The following is a 20,980-nucleotide window of genomic DNA, read 5'->3' as shown; positions in this document are numbered from 1 at the left end:
TTCTTTTTTAAAATTATACGCGTTTACATTAAATTTTTTGAGGATGTGTTGGGGCAAAGGGTGGTAAGACAATTAGTTCGACTCGTTTTTCTTTGCAGAACATCGTCCCTGGTTTACAAAATTATTAAAAGTATTAAGATAATCCTTCTCGGTGTTTACTTTAGTTTTCTGTTTTCATGATCTATACAGTTTCATGCCGAATACAAGGTAAGATGTATGAAATTAATTCTAAATTGATAAACCGATTTAATTTAAAAGATGCTCGGCTATTTTTATTAGGCACAGTCGAGGATATCTTTTAGAACAGTTGTAGTTCAGCAAGCAGTCGAGTCTTTTTATCAGGAAACAAACAAGAGATATTTTTAAATTCGAGAAATTACAGAAAATTTACATGGTAACGTTAATATCAAGACTATTTATTTTATATTAATTATATAGTTTTTTTAAACAATACATCAAAACACAGAAATAAAACGACAAAGACTCGATTTAGATTTTCTTTATATTCTCTTAACACATATGTCAGTAATAAAATAAGTAAATGAAATAAATAAATTATAATAATAATTTGTTTAAGAATTCTGCGTCCTTACAAGATAAATAGTTTTTTCTTTTGCTCAATTTTTTTAAACCAGTATTTGATGAAATGAAATTGACCAACTTTGTCTTGTTTGCTTAAGATTGGCAGTTTTTCAAATATTTTTCTTTTAAAACTCGGCTAAAAATATTAATTTTACTTTTTATATTCATAAAACTAGACAAATTTAGGTTTCACTCACGAGAGGGGCTACGAACTTTTTTGATGATACCAATTCGAAAAATATTAAGCACCTATCCGGGCATTATGACTATTATGGCACTAGGAGCTTAGAAAAGAAGGTTTTGAGTAATTCACATAATATTTTTGAAATGAAATTTGTGTATTTCAAGATTTATACATAACATTCGAACCATAAGAAAATAATCAGTATGATTGAATTAAATGAAATTAGGTATACAGGGTGATTCACTTCGTCAGATCCGTCAGGTGATTCTATACCTCAAATGCAACCAAAAACTTCGTATTAACCGTGGTCCGATTATTTTTTAACTATCGACGGTTATCCCCATAATGAAATATCTATTTTTGGGGAAATTAAGAATTAATTAACAGCATTAAATTTCCTTTAAGTAGGTAGCCTACAACTTTCGATTTCATTTTCGGTAAAAAAACACTAAATTTTTTAAAAACTGCTAAAATTTGTAAAATAAATATAAAATTACAACCTCATTGGAAAAATTCACGTTAGAGCTGGGCAAATTTCATAAAAACTTCGTTTAATAAGCTTTCTAGTGGGATACACTTTTCTTTAATAATTAAATTAATTTGTAATTTGTAATTATTACAAAGACAATATAATGATACAATTACAAAATGCTGAAATGTTTGCTAAATGGGAAAAAAGTGACGGTTTGCAAAAGGGGTAGTGGTATGAATCTAGTAGACAATTCAACTTTTTGCCCTGTAAAAATTTTCTTTCGTGTAAATTTTTAAAACTTGTTCTAAGCTACTAAGTGGTTGATTCCCACGATCCTTGTGTTCAAGTTTTACTTGTAGGCTTGTTTAAGTTTAAAGGTTAGATGTATCAACCATTTTTTTTTTACTCGTGAATAATCTGCAGGTATGGTTTGGATGAAAAACAAATTCAATTGTTATCTGCCAAGCTTTCGACCTATATTAAGGTTATCATCAGGGCAAAACAATCTTAAAGATGTCTACAATTTGAAATAATAAATTTTTTAAGAGATGGTTTCAATTTTTTTTGAAGAGCGACTCAGTCGCAACACTGCCAATGACTGACATTAGTGAGTTAGTAGCAGTTTTATTATTTGTCTATTTGAGAGTTTAAACGTTAAACCTCAAAATTTGAAAAGTGTACGTAAAGCTCTCGAGCAATGCTATTTTTAAACAGTGTTGCAGTTTTTTTATTATTTAAAATAATCTATTAGATTAGATTAGAAAAGAAGTTGGCTTTTGTGCATATCCATGTAGTCTAGCTCTGATTAAGCGCTTAGGATTAAAAAAACTTTTAAAAAAATCGGCGTAGTTTTAAGCATTCCTTAAAACCTACAAATTCCAAATTTCATACTAATAAAAAAATACATATACATTTTTGACTGGATTGTTTTTTTCCTCCCCGATATGCGGTATTCTAGTTAAACAACTCACGACACCTCTGAATTTTAGCCAAATTTAACGATATTAAAATTATTCGAAAGTTGACTTTCTCTTCTTTCAGAATGTACTAACAATGTTACAATGTACGTCATTACAAGTGAAAAATTAAGGATGAACATCAAAATTTAATTTTTTATCATTTTTATTGTGTAAAATGGCTTTTTCAAAAGTCTGCCTTTTTTATATTTATAGTTAGTGGAGTTTTTTTAAATAAAATTATTTTAATTTTCTGATTTAGTTTTACGTTAATTTTGTTTACGTTTCGGGAATTAACACCATTATTTTATATCCCTGGATATAATTTTTTTGGGAGGCCAAAACGTGTTGGCTTTGAGGTTCTAAATTCGTCTATTTTTTCCTGTGGATCTATGGAGTTTTAAAGTTATCACTATATTTGTGACTTTCGAACAAAATCGGAGGCATTAGTTATAATATATGTATAGTTTATTTTTCCATTTCCTCAAGAATTTTTATCCGGGGAATTTTATGGTACGAAAAACCCCTGAATAAAATTTTTTGAGGAAATCGCAAAATATAATTTTTTAACAAATTTTTCGCCGTCGGTTTTCTTTCAAAATCACAAAAATATTGGAATCTTTATAAAGACGCCGCCGATCTACAAGAAAGTAAACAGGAATTTAGAATTTTAATTGCACACGCTACGGCTCAAATCTGCCCTCTTTAAATTAATCAGAACCTGAGATAAAAAATAAAATATTTGAGTTTTTGGTTGTTAATTTCGTCCTTATTTTTCCCAATTGAATTGCATAAAATCTACACTTTGTTGACATAATCCAAAAGAAGAAATATTTAACTTTCAAACGATTGTAATAACTATTGATTTGGATAAAATCCAGAGGAGTTATGAATTTTAATTGGAACACTGGACTTCAGGAAGAAAAAATTTCCAAGTATTCTGTCAAAAAATGTCAATTTTTGTTCACTCTGAATACTTTTATTTAAGGTCTTTAAAGGGTGATTAAAATGAATCAGAATGTTTTTTTAACATTTTTTATTAGAAATGATGAATTGTATTGTTGAAATTTATTATCTCTATTAGATTGGGAATAAATTGCATTATGATACACGTCAAAAGTTAAATTTGTCATTGCTATTAAAATCCTAACCATGTACACTTAAAAATGCTCATAAAGACCAAACAACTTCAATTAGATTTTACTGAAGGGTTATACACTTAACAAATAGAGTCCTAAATTAAGAAGAAAACCATTTATTAAATATAGGCTTACAATTTGTCCCAAAAACAGAAGTAGATACAGCGAAACTAACTAAAACTGGTTCATCGGTAGATTGTAGTAAAATAAATGCAAATATAAAATGTAAATGTGCTGAAGTAATAAAACCAAACTTGATTAATCTAAACATCAAATAATTAAATATTCATATGTAAAATTAGGTCTATTGATAAAAAGTTAAAAAGCAATATTATTTTTAATTCCAATAAAGGAAATAGTATAGTTATCATTGAATACCAAAAAATAAGTTTCTAAAGTTGAAAAATTCCTAAAAAATATTGTAAAGAAGTGAAAGTACAAATATATTAAAAATTTTAAATGTAAAAAATTAGATATTAGACCTCTTAAATATATGCCTGCTATCTAATTATTGTAAATTTAATAATAAATTTTCTGAAACGAAAGGTTTACTAAATGGGGTCTCATTATCCCTATTTTGTGCCGAAATATTCTTGGATAACTCTGAAAAACTTCTTTTCAAATCAAATAAATTAATTGTCCTTGTTTGGAAATGCTGTGTAGATGATATTTTATGTATATGGTCGACGTACTAATGAAAAGTTGGTTTTTGATACCGCTCTATTTCGAACGTGCGAAAAACGTGAATTACTAAATATTACCCTAATAAATACTGTAAGAAATTAATTTTAAATGAGTGATTAATGTCAAATATTGTTTAGGTTCATCTTTAAACTAGGAGGTAAATCAAAATCTATGATATTATTTTCGCATTTAGCTCCATGTTTAAGTTTACCTTTTTTTATTTAAAATTTCTTAAGCCAATGTAGTTTCCTCCCTTTGTTGAAACTGTGAAACACTGATTTATCAAATTTGGTTTAATTACTTCAGCACACTTATATATGTATTTATTTTACTACAATGAACCAAGAGATAGTAGTTTCTTGTATCTAGTTCTATTTTTGGGACAAATTTTAAAACTTTATTTAATGAATTGTTTTCTTCTTTATTTAGGACCATGTTATAATAAATAATTAAATATTTCATATGTTTATTAAACATGGTCTACAAGCATATCCAAAAAAAAGACAAATTAACTTGTTATTTGAAAAACAATAAATTAATTAAAACTGTCCTTTTTTGTAAACGCTATGTAGGCAATATATGTATATGGTTGGGAACTCTAGAGGATCTAAAATAATTCCTCCAATTAATTAATTCTTTACATCCTAGTATAAATTTTATATTGGAAATAAATCAAGATTGTTCTTTAAACATTTTAGACTTAAAACTGTCCATAGTAAATAACCTAATTGCAATAGACGTATACAGAAAACTCACAAATACAGAATCTATGATACCAGCAGATTCTTCTCACCCTCAAAAAGCTGCAGGATTCATTTGGCCCATAGACAATATGTTTAAAACTTCGATTAACACATGCTAATTATAAAAAAGAATTACAAACAATTAAAACCTGAGCTAAACGCAATGGATATCACAAAATATTTATTGATAGGTTGCTAGTAAGAGAATAAAAAAATTAATTTAAAAAGAAGCAACAATCAGACTCAACTACCCCACCAGAAATGAATCTTTAGGAATTTTGTGTGGTGATTAGTAAGTGTTTGTAAATCCCAGGCCCTGAAGATGATCTCAATGAAGATCGAAACGTTGGCACGATAAAGAAAATGTTTTTCTGAAACCTACATCACACCAGACCGCATCTCACGATTTCTGAATAACTTTATGAATTTATTGCTTGCCATGCATTGGGAACAGAAAAAGTAGGTAAAATTCTTAAACCACAACGGTCCAGGCATTGTTAGGCACTCACTACTGTAAAGTAAATGTCCTGGATTTGAATCCAGTGATCTGCATACGAACCTGTCATATTTGGTAATGGTCTTTTTTTCAAAAACACTGCCACCTTGGAGGCTCATATAACCTCGTAGATGGAATACCCCCTTAAAAAATTCTTAGAACTTAGAAATATTTCCTCAAAACCTAAAAACAAGGTTGACAACCTGTCAAAAAGCAGGGTTTACAAACTTAATTGTAATGATTGCCATATTATAAGACAAAGCAGCAGAGAAATTAAAATGAGAGTTAAAGAACACTTACCTAAATCGAACAATTTTTAAAAATTTAACGACCATCTAAATGACACAAAACACTATTAGTCTATTACTGTTCAAACTGAAATCTAAGAATCCAATTTGTAGGTCTAGGTCCTCTTAAATTGTCTTATGAAGTGCCAATGTGCTGTTAATTTTTTTCACCATTTATCTTCTATACTGTCTGTATATCAATATATTCCAAACTGTGTAGAGATTAGTGATCGTTAATCGATAGTTATTCTGATATCATGAGATGCGGTCGGGTGTGATGTAGGTTTCAGAAAAAGAGCTGCTAAATAAAGAAAATGTTTTTCTGAAACCTACATCACACCCAACAGCATCTCATGATATCTGAATAAATATTCCAAACTACTGATCCAGTTGATCATATTTTGCACTTTTCTTTGACACTATTTTCATATGCATTGCACTTCATATTTCCTTCATACATATAAAGTAGACAACATGATTGGTCTTAGAACATTTCCCTAGGGAACACTACCTCTACTCGTAAGTCTCTGTGAGAGTTAGGAGAGAAGTTTTACGTCATGGGCTGGAAGAATTTTTCTATGTTTGTGTATTTAGCTTTCTTTCTCCCAAAAATAGAACTTTATTGTAATTAATTATTTCATTTTAGTTGTGTATAACGATGACTTATTTATTAGTAGGGCCTAGCCCTAATTAACATGATAAATGATTTGGGATTGTATCCACTGACAGACCTCGTTTAGCATTCTTGGCAGACTTTATCAAATACTTGAGAATGAACAGTTTTGAATTTTGAATTTTTTTCATGATAGAAAAAAAGATCAAATTTGTTAAACTTTGGAAATACTTCAGCTTTAAAATTACAATTTTCTTATAAGATCTTGGATCTTAGATTCAATTAGTAGTTTTCATCATGCTCATTAATGTTTTATTATTATTAATAACCATTAATAGAGATGAACAGCTCTAATATAAAATTTTTTGGTTTTGTTATACACAATATTATTATTTCACACTTTCAAACTAATAAATAATTAGTCAGTTTATTAATTTTGTAGGAGTAGTGACCATTATTTGAGACTAATGGTTCTAAATTCAAATTTGTTATTTTCATTAATTTTTTATTGTCTAACAAATTGTAGCAGGAATTAATAATTAGAGCTTAAAGAATAGAACACTGATTAATTGAAACAACGAATGCTTTTATTAGAAATGGTGAATGATGGAGTGAGTTGTTCAATCCTTTTTTTTTTTTAAATAGTTCCTACTCACAGTAACTTTTTTTTTGCCTAAGGAGAGGCCAAGTTTTGTATCCTCCGATGTCCGGTCCACCTAAAAATTCATAATCCCTATTTACACCACATTGAACACAACAACCTTTGAATATCTCGTGTTTAAGACTGTAACAATGTTTTTTAGATTTTTATATTATTTATGACATTATAAGTGAAAGAAAGGTATAAAATCAACAAAACTCCCCAATTTATCGTTTTTTACCTCCAGCTACAATTTATTTACCAATGCTAATGCCAATCCATTAAGTATAGCCTCTACGGTTCTAAATCACTTAGAATAGTAGTAGGAACTATGTTTAAAAAAAAGGAATGAATGCTTTTTGTACTTAATTTTTCATTTTCCTTAATTTATCATTGTTTAAATCATTATATCATTAATAAATGACGTATTGATTCTGATTTGAGGGTACCACCATGAGTGACATAACTGTTGGAGGATCTACCTCACATAAGTCAACAGAAGAATTCGACGATAATTGTAGTGTGGGCAGTGTGGAAGATGGCAAGTACTCTCCAATAAGTTTTTATCCCTGCCCAGAAAATGATAGTCGAAAAATGCGTTCCTCATCGCCGATTGCATCAGCTTCTAGTTCACGTAACTCTTCTTCTACTGAGAATGGACTGAGCAGTAACAGTTTCTCTGAGTCTTTTTCACATGCCAAAAGCCAGCCTCGATGGGTCGAACCTGACAACTCGAAAGGGATCCAGGTGAATGCTAGAGATCTTCCTTCAAAAAGGAAAACTTCCAAGAAGACAGGGGCGAATGAGAAGAAAAAGCAAAATTCTCTCACTCATCCAAACTCCTCGCATAGGATCACAAGATCGAAAAGCAAGCAAATGCAAAGTACTGAGACCATTCAAATAACTTGCCCTATAAGAGAAGAAGCAGAAGAAACAGAAAGTGCACCAATTTATCATCAGCAGACAATTTATGAACAATCCGCCGAAAATGTTTTGCTATTGGAAGAAAGGCAGGAAAATCCTGATTCGGCTAACAGCATCTCAAAAGAGAGTGAAATTCCAACAAATGAGGCCAATTTTGAAGATCGCCTTACAGAAACCTCGAATCAATCAATCGAATTGACTCAACAAAAAAGTTTGACTTTAAACATAGTAGGATTACAAGGAATGAACAACCAAACAGTCCAGCCTTTTAATATTGTCATCCCGTCGGACAACGAGATAAAAACAGTAAACATCTCCTTCAACCAAGAGAAGATTGGCAGTCCAAAGGTCAAACTTCAAACTGAAGAGAAGCACACTTCCCCCATGCAGTCTACCTCCAGTGGTTACAACTGTTACACACCCAAAAGCAAAGGCAAAATGGAAAATTTAGCAACATGCCCTATTTCAAAACAGTCTAAACGAAAATCCACCAAATCCACGTCAAAGAAAAAAGTCAACAGTTCAAAAAAAGGAAAACATTCGCGAATGCCTAGTAAGCATTTTCAAATTATCATCTTAAGCCTTATTTTTAAAATTTTTTCAATTAATTTGTAGATTACTCCGATTCATCTTCATGTGATTCATCAGATGAATATGGTAAGTTTTCTTTTAAACTTATTATTTATTCTTAATGTAATTTATTTAACTTTCAGTATTTATTATATCAACATTTCTCCAAACAAACTAATATGTTATTTTAAAAAGTGGAGTTGATAAAATGGACTTGTACAATGCTGTAACAAACATGTATAATCATGTCAGCCTTCTTGTAGGATTATTTCTAGAAAATCCTTTTATACAAAAAGGATAAAATTAATAAGCATTGTATATATAAAATAACATTTTTGTTTTTTTAATCTGGTCGGTTGGTTGCAATATCTCTTCTGTACTCTATAGATTTCAGTGCCATATGGCACTTAACATTAAAATTTGCTACTTTAACAATAAATTTTACATGTGTTATTGCACACCAAGGTAATTTAATAGAATTATTCTGGAATTAAACAGAATTAATCTGCAATTTAATCTGCAGCTTAATAAATTGGACTCCTTTTTACACAATATTTTTAGGAGGGTTGAAATTAAGGTTTGTGAATTTCACAAAATATTAAATTAACATTTTGATATAAGAACAAATTATAATGGTATTAAAGCAATATCCTCCTTTTTGAAAAAAAAAAAAAAAAAAAAAATCTACACTGCCATATAAATAATATATAAATATTCTGTAATTATTTTCATAATGTTTAAATTTAATTTAAATGACCAAATTTATTAATTTTTAACAATATGTGTTTAATTAAGGTACGCAAAAGGAATGTATTCCAATGACATTTTATGTGAAATAATTTTTTATCTCATCTATCTTGGAAAATAACGTTTATATTTATTCATTTATCCTTAACTGTTATCATTTCCATTTGGCAATTTTTTTTATAGTATTGGTTAATTTTATTTTAACTAATGGCTTTAATTTTGTAGATAGCAGTGATTGCTGCAGTTGTTCATTCTGCAGTGATGGCTATGATTCATCAAATTATTCAAGCTCCAGCTCATCAAACTGTTACTGTTGGGAAAATTATCGATGTGCTCCAAAGAAACAAACAAAGAAACTTACAAAGAAAAAGTCTACAAAAAAATAACAATAGGCATAGAAGTGATTTATGATCTATTGGTGGTTTATTAATTTTTTTGAAGCTTTATGCATGTATTTTAAAAAGCCAAATGAATCATTTTTTAACTTTCATTTCTTAAATTTAATCTCTGTTTTATTTGTTGTAGGTAGTCAAATTTATTTATTTGAGTGTTTTGGAAATTAGCCCCACACCGTTGATAATATGTTGCATATTTTTTAAAGTGTATAGATTGTCCTGTTTTAACCACAAAAATAAATATTCATGAAAAAAATTATGTTTTAATGTTAAAATGTATGTATATTTAAGTTTGTGCTGAATGCTGTTTTGTTGTTATCTGTTTTATTGTTCACATTTATAATTGTATGAATATTTAAAAATTAAATTTATTTCAGCATTAAATTGTTTCATGTCTAATACCCATTTTACATTAAATATATGTAAATTAGAATTGAAAAAAAAATGTTTATTGTTAGTAAGTACTTTATTTAGTTGTTTTACTAACTAGGTACACAAAAACAGTGAACATACAAAAATTTCTTAGTTAATTGGACAGGATCATATCATTATTTTATGCTTCTCACATAATTCCATTTAATCAACCAACAAGCTCTTAACGCACATAGCACATTCATGTATTGTCAATGTAAGGTTTGCTCTTATAGGCCAATTACAAACACTAAAATATACAAAATAATCGGCATTTTGTAAACAATCACAAAATTTGGGTTGTTCTGTCCATAATTTGTCTTTCTTACTTTTACAAATTAATTTTCAGTCAAAACATTTAAAAAAGTTAATGCAATTTCAATAAACATTCAAACAATTTTTCCCATAATTGACAGTCTGCCAACCATTGTCAATATCTATTAACTTATTTTTCACATTAATGTTCCACTGTGTTTGTATTCAAACATATCAATTGATATTCATTTCTATTTGATGTATTTAGTTGTGGGCGTTATGATAAATCCCAAGGAATTATTGTCATTTCTATAAAGGAACTACATATATGAATAATTCCTTAATTCCTTTTTTTAAATTAATATTTTCATTGGGTTATCATTTGGTTAAATTTTGAAGGGATATTAAAACTGTTTAGAAGAACTTGTACATGATACATTATTTTCTGTATATGTGCATTTTTGTTATCTCAAAGCAAATCCACATTTTTTCTCTAAATTATGAAATATTAACAGGTGCATAAACAATAACAGTTATCAGAAACAATCGTTATTCCTTTCCTATACAAAAATTAAATGGACAAGAACAATTTGACTTACAAATCTGTGAAGCCAAAATCGATTAAAATTAATATAAATATTTATATAGAGGAGAATTTACATAATATATATAGACTAGTATTATAATTATGTACATGTATTTTTTGCATAATTAAGTTGGTTTGTATCATCATAAAAGCAGTAACATTTTACAATTTTTTGAGAATACATGATTTCGATGGAATACAATTTGGAAATATTGACTTTCTAATAATGTACAGAAAACCAAAAACAATGTTCATTAGTTATATTAGGTGGGTATAATTTATAATTTTGAAGAAAAATTAAGTATTAAGCTGTCGAAGCTGTCTTTTTTATTTATTTGTTTGTAGTATCATTATGGTTCATCGATATCACATATTATATGAATATTACAAGCCTCAATTACTATATTTTAATATATAAAAAATACTCAAATTATAGACGGTCTTTAATTTTCGTTTTCAAGAACAAAATTATAAATTTTTAATCTTTCAAATAACAACTTTAATGTCTAAATTACCATTTTCACAAATATATATTTTTCTAAATGGGTTGCAATAAAATGTCCATGAAAATTAAATAAACATTAATGAAAAATAAATAAACACCAATGTCTATTTATTTGTTATTAACCGGATAACACTCAAAACATCAAAAACCCCTACACATTACAGACTGTAAAAGTGAAGTCCTTTTTATTTTTTAAATGGTAACATCGTACAACATTCACTCATCATACAAATGAATCCTGCTAAACATTGGGGAATTTTCATATATTATTATTTGGTTTGCAAAGATTATAAATAACAAAATAGTGTACAAAATAGATGTTACTAATATATCATTTATTCATTTTTATTGTTGCACTGTTCAATTCTAAACAGGTTATTTACATTGAACAAGTTCATAAAAGCAATATTTTTACTTGGCTTTATGGCTTTCCAAGTTATTTATGTACACCTCATGAATAGACCAAGGACAACATGGCAAAGTAAATCTATTTTTTAGTGATGTAAATGTATTTTATTATATATATTATATGATTTTTTTGGCAAAAATGTTTTTGGTCAATTTGTTAAAGGAATATTGTCTGCAAAACCATATTAAACCAGTTCAAGATCAAAGAGGCAGACTAACCTATATGGATTTTTCCTCTTTCTCTTAATACATTTCTTGTATGGGCAAAGATATAAAATTATATATCTATTTTTCTGCATTAATTGCTGCTATTTCTACAACCTTATGGTTCTAAAATTTGTATTCACTTTTCTCTGTCAAGTAACAAATCTTAAGTTAAATAAAAATTCTACACAACATATGCTAAAAGTTGGCTCGGAAATTATTGATAATATTTTTTTTGTTATTTTTATTTTGCAAGGAAGCAATTGTTAGTTCCATTAACTTTATGTTTTCCATTTATTATTATCAAATGCTATCAATTTGTTTTGAAAAATTAAAAATATTTCCCGCATTATGTACATTCAGATGTATAAAATACATTCAAAAGTTACCCATTTTTTGAATAATACTGCTATTAATAACATTCAACATATTAATACATCACAACCATTTGAGAACTTACACTTGTTTTAAGCTAACATTTGATTTTCTTTTGTAAATAATATATGTTACAAGTTGTAACATGTATGCAACATGGGAAATTTAAATACTGCTTTCCCTAACATCAAGTACATATATAAAATTACATATAGCAAAACAATTGGCCTTTCTATGAAACAGAATGCTTCAAAGTATAAGGTGTACATATTAAAAATTCTGTAGTATTATTAACTGTCATAATCTTCAGTTAATTTCTCAAAGAAACATTTGTTATTTTGGAAGAAACAGCATTTACTTTGTTGACTGGTATCCCATGCCAACTTCTCGTCCTGAATGGCTGAAAAAAAATTTTGATTTTAAATTGTTTCTCAGAGCAGACTAATAATAAATAATTAAATGGAAGACAAAAATAAAGCAAAAAGGTGAATAAAAGAAAATGAAACTTACCAAAGTAGATAAATAGAAGCAGCGACAAATATTATGAAAACACATCCAATTCCAATCATAGCAAACATCCATACACTCAAGTGATCATCTCCTGAAAAGAATGTTAAATGTAGAAAAACAAACCATTTAAAATCTACTTTAAAAATAAAAATAACTCAGTACTTGGGTAGTAGACTCTTGCTTGAACTTCATTGGTTTCTGATGGGCAAGCTGTTTGTTGTAATACAATCGCACCATCTTCACACAAACAGTGACCATCTTGCCATTGACAAGCTGAGGTACCGGGCTTCTTTTTCCCATTACACCCACCTTTAAACAAAATGTCAATTAAAATGATAATTTAATAAATCTTTATTTTTGCCTTTTGGGACATCCCTGAAAAGGGTGCACACTGTGTGGAGGGCTGAGTAATGTACAAAGTTATTTATATTAAATTTTGGTTTTTACAAGAAATTTGTTTTAAAATAAACCATACACAAAAGAAAATATAAATGTTTATAAATAAAGGAGGTGTGCAATAGTTAAAATTTTACATTTTATTCTTACCAACAACATGTAGACCATCTGATCGTTGGCAAATTACTTGGCCAGTCGAATCGACTGTCCAATCAAAGGTGTAACAAGGGCCCAAGTCACAGGGTCTCGTTTCCCAAAGGGCTTCTGGGCAAGGTTCAGCTCCTGCAGACTGGGCGGGCCTAATAACAGCCCTTGATCTCGTCTGATAACCTGAAATTTTTACAATCAAGAATAAAAATGAGCCTTGTGATTTCTATTATTTATTGGCAAGTTTTCCACCTGAAGTTTCCTTAGTACAGTCTGCATGACAATGGGACCACTCGCTCCAATTCGATAATTGACAATCACTGTCACATGGGCTATGACACTGTTCCCAAGTGGGAGGCTTCCTTGTTCCAGAGCAATGCCAATTTTCAACTGTTACATTGTCTTTACCTCTGATACATGTTATGTTCCTGGTCTTTACACCATGGCCGCATGTAGCACCCTGCAATAATACAAACGACATAAAATAGATTTTTAAAAGATATTTTTAATAATAAATTCAAGAGGAAATTACTTTTAGTCTTACATGGAGCTGGCACGGTGTCCAAGGGCTTGCTTGCCAACTGTAGCAAGGGGTGGCTGGGCAGGGTTTCCATTGAATAAGATTGGGGCATGGTCGACCAGTCGAACTTGGGTTTGTTTTTATGATGGCATGTCTGGACATCCCAGATTGATTACAATGACACTTGGTCGAATTCCATTCACTCCATTCAGATAATTCACAGTCTATAGGGCATTCAATATAACACCATTTGTCTGCTGAAACTGGTTTTACAAGTCCAGTGCACCAACTGGAAAAATACATTCTTTTAAAATACAGAATGCCTGGAAAATATAAAATATAACTAACATTAAAGCATAATATCAAATATTAATTATTATTTAATAGACATAATGAAATTTGGTTTTATTTAAACTTATTTTGCTATTTTTAAGTACTGCAGTATGTTTAGAATGCTTGGATTTCAGTTCTATTTTAAAAATTTCTTCATTTCAGAACTGTATTGTTTAGTCATTTGTAGGTTTAGTAGCAAATGGTTATTATTATATTTAAGTATATAGTTTGTAAATATAGAAAATGTATGAAATTTCAGTAAGTGATTTTTGTATGAATAAGAATGGTTGGAATTGAAATTTCAACATGATTCATATAGTACTAAATGTTTTAGGAACAACGTAAAATTTTATACAAAAATTCAAAACAGTAAACACTTGTTTAATGTCTATTAATTGTAATTTTAATAATTTGTAGAAGTCGTGAGGAGTAGTCAAGAATGAGGTAGTTTAGAAAAACACCTTTTTTATTTTTTTGCTGACGTTTCGACCTTTATTTCGATCATCTTCAGGTGCTATTCTTGTGGTGTCATATTGATTTTGTGTGAAAGTGTTGTGAATGTAACTTTAATTAATTATACTTTTTATCTATGTTTTTTGTTGAGATGAAAAAGCTAGCATCAAGAGCGGGATTCGAACTGAAGACCTGATCTAACTACTTGAGCTATAGTGACTTCGATATACCGGACACCAATTACCATCTCAACCAAAACCTTAGAAAGTAAAATAAATTGAATTAATTAATACAGTCAATTATTACTACTAAATACATATATAGATTAATTAATTGTAGTGTTTCCTCATTCAAAACATGACTACAAATTAATATTGTTTGATTTATTGATGGATAGTACCAATTGTATTTTAATGTTTTTGTAAGCTTACAAATTTTGTTTGGGATTGTGATTTATTGTTATTAAGAACTAATTGATATGTAAATGTTTTTACATTGGCTGACAAATCTGATCATTCTTTCCTAATATGTGGGTCATTTTCTAATGCTTCTTGTGGATTGCAATGGCTCCCTAAATTGTTGACAAAACACGATTCTTTTATTTCAAATTCCTTCTCATTTTTTCAACCATTATATCTTTTATTTGGCAAATGAGATTATCCAAAATAAATGGAGGAATAAAGAGTGCTTTTTATTCTCTTAAAATGTTATAGAGAAAAATTGGCCCAATGACACTTTTTCTCAAGACAATTGTTTGATTGTTCACATGTTCAAGGTGTTTGATATTCTCTCAAGCTGGAAATATTTATCAAAAAATAATTCAATCCATTCTCAAATCAAATCCCTCGGCAAACTTGAATCAAACAAGAAAAGCCGAGAAATATGCTTCAGTTTTTTATTTAATTTTAATTTTATTTTTCAAAATAAATTATTTAACTTGTGTTTTTTGCACATACACATACATATGTGTATGCATGTATGTATGTATATCCTTGCGTATTTTAATTTTACATTCTTTCTATTTAAAAAAATTAATTGAGTGTGATTAAACTAAGTACGGGCCAAATATTCCTTTTGGAAAAGTAATAAACATGTTCTATAAATTCCTTCAAATGATTTTTTTCTTATTATTTAGTAATTTTATTAAACAGCTTCACTTTATTAACTATTTACTTCTGTTCCACTGTTCCAATAATAGTTGACAATGACAGAAGTCATAATATCAACCTTCGGGGATTGGTGTTTTGGAAAAAAAAAAATTGTAAGTATTAAATTCACTAATTTCGTGGTCTGCTAGACCAATTAACATATTACAATAAATTAAGGTTTTTAGTTGAGATAAAAAAAGTCAATGGCACGAGCGGGATTCGAACCCACGATCTTCAGCTAGATACGCTGCTGCTCTACCACTTGAGCTATCGTGACCTCGATCCACTCGAATTTGTAAGTATATATAAGGCTGCTAAATCGAATCCGGAACCTTTACCTTTCAGTGATGAGTACTGTGTCACCCCTCTGTTATTTCATTTGATTTTATTTTACATAAATATGTTGATAAAGTATGAATAGTAAACTATTAATTTTTCTGTTGTTGCTCAATCAACTTATTTTTGTTATGTAATTATTTTCTGATTTTTCAAATATGATAATTTAACTTCTTGTTTCTACAGTTTATAAAAGAATAATTGCTTAGTTTTGGTATGCAAAAAACGAATAAACCTAAATGCATTAAAATTTAAGGGTGGTGCGTTAATTTTGTCTATCAATGTATTTTATGTTTTCAATACTTTAATTATTTTACGTATAAATGTATAGTATATTATTGTAAATGTAATATTGTAAGAAGCCAGTATATTGTAAATAAAAATAAAATAAAATGAGATTGATGTTCATGGAGGAAAAGATGGGGGTGAGTTTTGATGGCGGGGGGGTGGGCGCTTTTATATTTTAGTTTGGTAATAGCCGCTTGAGCGCGCTCGTAGATTGTCGAGCAGCATCGCAAGAAATCGATGGCCGTTTCGAGGAAACCAAACTGAAACCTCCCCATTTGAGATTTGTGTTTAGTGAACGTCATTGTCCAGAGAAAATATTAATTTAGGAATTTCAGAAATGTTTAGTTTTAATAATATGTTTCCGGTGATGTCGCGGCCGTTTAGCACGCACTATTCGTGCTATTCGGTGGTCATGTTTCCCGGAAACGAGAGGGAAGATGTAGAAAGGGGTGGGAAAATTATAATGCCACCCTCCGCCCTGGAGCACTTGACCCGTCTCAATATAAGCTACCCGATGCTTTTCAAGCTCTCGAATAAGAAGCTGAATAGGATCACACACTGCGGCGTGCTTGAGTTCGTGGCTGATGAAGGGAAAGTCTACTTGCCGCACTGGATGATGAGGAACCTTATGCTTGATGAAGGTGACAACGTACTAATCGAGAGTGTGTCTTTGCCTGTGGCGACCTTCTCACGCTTCCAATCTCAGACGCCCGACTTCCTCGACATCACGAATCCCAAGGCGGTTCTCGAGAACTGTCTCAGGAACTTCGCCTGCCTCACGACCGGGGATATAATCAACATCAAATACAATCAGAGGGATTATGAGTTGTCCGTACTCGAGACGAAACCCGGCGACGCGGTGACGATTATAGAATGCGACATGAATGTCGAGTTTGCGGCTCCGCTCGGATACAAGGAGCCGGTGTCGGAGAAGGCGCAGACCGAGCCGATGGAGGCAGAGGAGGAACTCGCAGTGGAAAGCAGCAGCTTTGTCATGTTCGGAGGCGAAGGCTACAGGCTGGATGGCAAGCGCAAGAAAAACAGCGACAGCGACCAGTCGGTCATCAAGAAACCGATCCCGAGGGGCGTTCCAGACTACGACTGGCAGATTGGGACATTAACTTTTATGCGGAATGTCAAGCCGGTTGTAAAAGATGCTGGCGAAGAGAAGGAATCGTTCTCTCCTTTTTCAGGAAAGGGAGTCACACTCAGATAAAGCACTGCCAACGATCTCAAATTTAATTTTTTTTCTTCCCTTAGCTTATCTGATTCCTCTAATGGATAATATATTTTTGGATATCTTTCTATTTTCCTAAAGTTTTTTCCTGTTGTTTTTGCTGTATCTTGTTTAACATGAGACATCATGCATTACCGGAATTTTAAAGAGTTTTCATTTGTCACTCGGTGGCATTATCTTATTTGTATATATTATTTTGTACAGTTATTTACCTTTTTTTTTACATGTATATATATACAATATTTTAAAAATTGCTATTGCATTTTGTAGAAAAATATATCAAGTGATTTAAGCTTTTGTAATTTTAATTAACCTGACCTAACCTGCATGAATTATGAATAAGCTTTTAAATAAAATTTAGAGTTAATTTTATTTACTTTTATTTAAGAAAATTGGTATTTTTTCGGAGGATCTACGGAAGAGGTCAACTTCCGTAGATCCTCCGAAAAAACTTAATGTTTCCAGCAGGTCGATAACCCAGCTCATTGTTAAAAATTGGTATTATTAGATCAACCATTTATTTTACAATGAAATATATACAATTAGAAACCAAAGTACAGTAAGATTTACACTTCACTATTCACAAAATTATTAACTACACTAGTACATAAGGCTTAGTTCTTTTCAACCTATTAAGTTTCAATTGTGTAGGCGTTTAGTTGCTTCCACATTCTCATGCGGACTGAAGCGAGAATGGTGTTTGCCAGCAAATCTTTGTATCTCCACTTTGACCACAGGGATCTCAAGATGCTTTTATAAGTACATATATCAAGGTGTATTGACCATGTTATCTAAGATTTTATTTTGGAGTATTGATGTGTTAGTCATTTTGGTATTGATGTGTTTGGAACATCATAGTTGAATAACTTATGTCCTATAGGCTTTTTACGACTTGTTTTTATAATATTATATTTTGTATATTTAACTTGGAGCTGTGTCCTATCAATTCTAAATAGTTGTCTCTATCTTAAACCTATTTCTGTCCTTTTTTCATGTGTTCAGGCTTTAGCACTTATTTGTATATTTTATTTTGTATATTTAGTTTGGATCTTTGTCCTATCAATCCCAAATTTTTGTCTATACGTTAAACCTATTTCTGTCCTTTTTTTTTTATCATGTGTTCAGGCTTTAGCACATGTTTGTATATTTAGTTTGGAGCTGTGTCCTCTCAATTCTGTCTCTCAACCTTAAAACTACTTCTGGCATCTAAGGTTATTTCTAGATATTTAGCTGTATTGTATAGTAATAGCTCCATCGATATTGAGAGATGTCCAAAATGTTTGTAAAATTTATATGCACAGATTTATGCTGATTGAGCATGATTCTTCACTTTCTTGTCCATTCATTAATCATGTTACAAGCCTTTTGAATGATTTTGGGTGAATAGTTGATGGTTGGTCCTACTAACACACCGTTGTGTCATTTGCAAACGTTGTATTTTTTTACTCCATCTATTTTTAAAAAATCACTGGTGTATCAGAAGTAAAGTATTGGACCTAATATGCTACTGTGTACACTTGTATTTATTGTTTTTAATTCTAAATATTGATCTTCTTGTTTGACTCTAAAATGCCTGTGAGTTACAATATATAGGAAGTGATGATATCTACATACTGCTTTGGTATTCCTTTTAGCTTACTGATGAAATCTTCAAGCTAGACCTTGTCAAAAGCTTGTGGACATCAAGGAAGATAGCAGAACAAATTCCTTTTTCTTTGAGTAATTTTTTTTACATCCATTACCCATGAATGGTGAATTTGGTCTTTTGCTGAATGTCTTTTAGTTAAAAAGTGATATCTACTTACCGCTTTTGTAGCATTTCTGTGTTTATTGTTATGCTCTTAATAATCTGCTGTGGCATGGACCAGACCGTGGATGGCGTGATTTTTGTATGACATCCCTATGAGATATCAGTTTTCCTATGCAAACATTGTAATTTTGGCACCATCCATTTTCGTTGAATCACTGCTGAATAGCAAGTATATTGGACCTAGCATGCTCCCTTGTGAAACATCAAGGAAGATCATGAGAGTTCTCAATTACATCTATCACTTGTTGAATTTGGTCTGCTGTTGACTGTTTCGAGCAGATTTGAAAATGGTTTGGGATAATTTTCTTGTTTTGTACAATGGGTTTTATTCTTTTCAGTAATAACTTTTCAAAAAGCTTAGAGACTGTCGGAAGTAGCAATTTTGACCTAAAAGATTTGACCTCATTTATATCATAATGATTTCTGTGGATTTCCAGATGCTAGGAACATATTTTAGTATGATTGCAGCATTAACATACCCCTTTTTCAATTTTTTAAATATTTCTGCAGTTATAAGGCCATATCCGGGTACTCGATATTCCGTACAGACCTCGTCTATATACACAACCACTTTCGCAAATAAATACTTTCACGCAATTGAGTGGTTAACAGGGTTTTTAATATTACACCAGTGACTTGTTTTTTTGTTTATGTTTGATTTTGAAGGAGTGGGGAAGGAAGTAGGGATAGAAATTCATTTTTGTATGAGGAGTCGGCTTCTTTGAGGTGAAAGAGGCTGACGACGGGAAAATGTTTTGTCCTTCGGGCTTAGTTAATTTTTCATGTTTACTATAGGTTGGATTATTAGGGAAAGGAAAGATAAATTGTTTGGGATTTAGACTATGCAGAAATTATTTGATGTGTGGAGTGTAATGATTGTTTTATATCTTGCATTATATATTTTGTGTTGTATTGATATCGAATTTGATTTATGATATTAGCGTAGCTGCGGCTGAGTTTACATATGTCTGTCCTGTAATTGATGTTGTGTTTATCTCTGTTGACGCAAACCATTTCTAAAAAGTCACGTTTTTGGTTTTTTTGTTCTGTGCTTAATAATTTTTGATTGTTGAAATCGAAAATTTGTTGGTGTTTAAAATGGTGGGTAGTCAGTGCAGGTTTTTTGCAATCGTAAATATGTTTATTTTACCCTCTTATTCAGACAGTGGGATGTACTTCCGATGGAAGTTGCCGGACAATTTATATCGTTGATTTTGTAAATTAAATCAGTCTTGTTTTTTACAGTGTGCGATCTTTATTTGTGGAAAAAAGGGTTGAATAATTTTATAGTATTTGAAGGCTATTTTAAAGTTATCAGAATAAAGAAATGTTTTTAATTTGTGTGATAGGCCGTGAACGAATGGCATGGAAATGTATGTTGGTTTGTCTGTATTTGATAGATTTGATGTAGTATTATTAGTAATAGTGGATAGTGTTAGTGTTGAGTTGTAATTGTTGATTATTCTATGTGGTGATTAGTGACCGTTAATCGATATTTATTTAGAAATCGTGAGACACGGTCTGGTGTGATGTAGGTTTCAGAAAAACATTTTCTTTATCGTGCCAACGTTTCGATCTTTATTGAGATCATCTTCAGGGCCTGGGATTTACAAACNAAGGAGGAGA

General features: G+C 30.4%; 3 protein-coding genes across 4 annotated transcripts in view; 2 read left to right on the top strand and 1 right to left on the bottom strand.

Annotated features, from left to right (window-relative positions):
- Positions 1–263: 263 nt before the first annotated feature.
- On the top strand, positions 264–9,675 carry LOC106668044 (dentin sialophosphoprotein-like). Its single transcript, XM_014396451.2, has 4 exons — positions 264–394; positions 7,241–8,273; positions 8,336–8,377; positions 9,263–9,675. The coding sequence occupies exons 1-4, from the start codon at positions 392–394 to the stop codon at positions 9,421–9,423; spliced, it is 1,239 nt and encodes a 412-aa protein (XP_014251937.1). The 5' UTR covers positions 264–391; the 3' UTR covers positions 9,424–9,675.
- A 2,651-nt stretch (positions 9,676–12,326) lies between these two features.
- LOC106667995 (thrombospondin type-1 domain-containing protein 7A-like) overlaps positions 12,327–20,980 on the bottom strand; it is a 216,265-nt gene continuing 207,611 nt past the window's right edge. The window contains exons 22-27 of one of the 2 annotated variants that reach the window (XM_024225601.1): positions 13,762–14,038; positions 13,482–13,689; positions 13,233–13,412; positions 12,849–12,995; positions 12,687–12,777; positions 12,327–12,576 (exon numbers count right to left, since the gene is read on the bottom strand). In XM_024225601.1, coding sequence (XP_024081369.1) covers positions 12,531–12,576; positions 12,687–12,777; positions 12,849–12,995; positions 13,233–13,412; positions 13,482–13,689; positions 13,762–14,038 — 949 coding nt within the window. In that variant the 3' untranslated portion in view covers positions 12,327–12,530. The remainder of the gene's footprint in view (positions 12,577–12,686; positions 12,778–12,848; positions 12,996–13,232; positions 13,413–13,481; positions 13,690–13,761; positions 14,039–20,980) is intronic. The other variant, XM_024225602.1, reaches the window with a different exon arrangement.
- LOC106668025 (ubiquitin recognition factor in ER-associated degradation protein 1) lies at positions 16,554–17,727 on the top strand. The gene has a single exon (XM_014396408.2). The coding sequence runs from the start codon at positions 16,645–16,647 to the stop codon at positions 17,521–17,523; it is 879 nt and encodes a 292-aa protein (XP_014251894.1). The 5' UTR covers positions 16,554–16,644; the 3' UTR covers positions 17,524–17,727.

Source organism: Cimex lectularius, unplaced genomic scaffold (genome assembly GCF_000648675.2).
Source record: "Cimex lectularius strain Harlan isolate CLEC.00 unplaced genomic scaffold, Clec_2.1 scaffold108, whole genome shotgun sequence".
Lineage (NCBI taxonomy): Eukaryota > Metazoa > Arthropoda > Insecta > Hemiptera > Cimicidae > Cimex > Cimex lectularius.
This window is presented reverse-complemented; position numbering and strand designations above follow the sequence as displayed.

Coding starts and splice junctions, on each gene's coding strand:
- LOC106668044 (XM_014396451.2), top strand. Junction 8,274..8,335: donor AAAACATTCGCGAATGCCTA/GTAAGCATTTTC, acceptor ATTAATTTGTAG/ATTACTCCGATTCATCTTCA. Junction 8,378..9,262: donor TGATTCATCAGATGAATATG/GTAAGTTTTCTT, acceptor TTAATTTTGTAG/ATAGCAGTGATTGCTGCAGT.
- LOC106668025 (XM_014396408.2), top strand. CDS start 16,645: ATGTTTAGTTTTAATAATATGTTTCCGGTGATGTCGCGGCCGTTTAGC.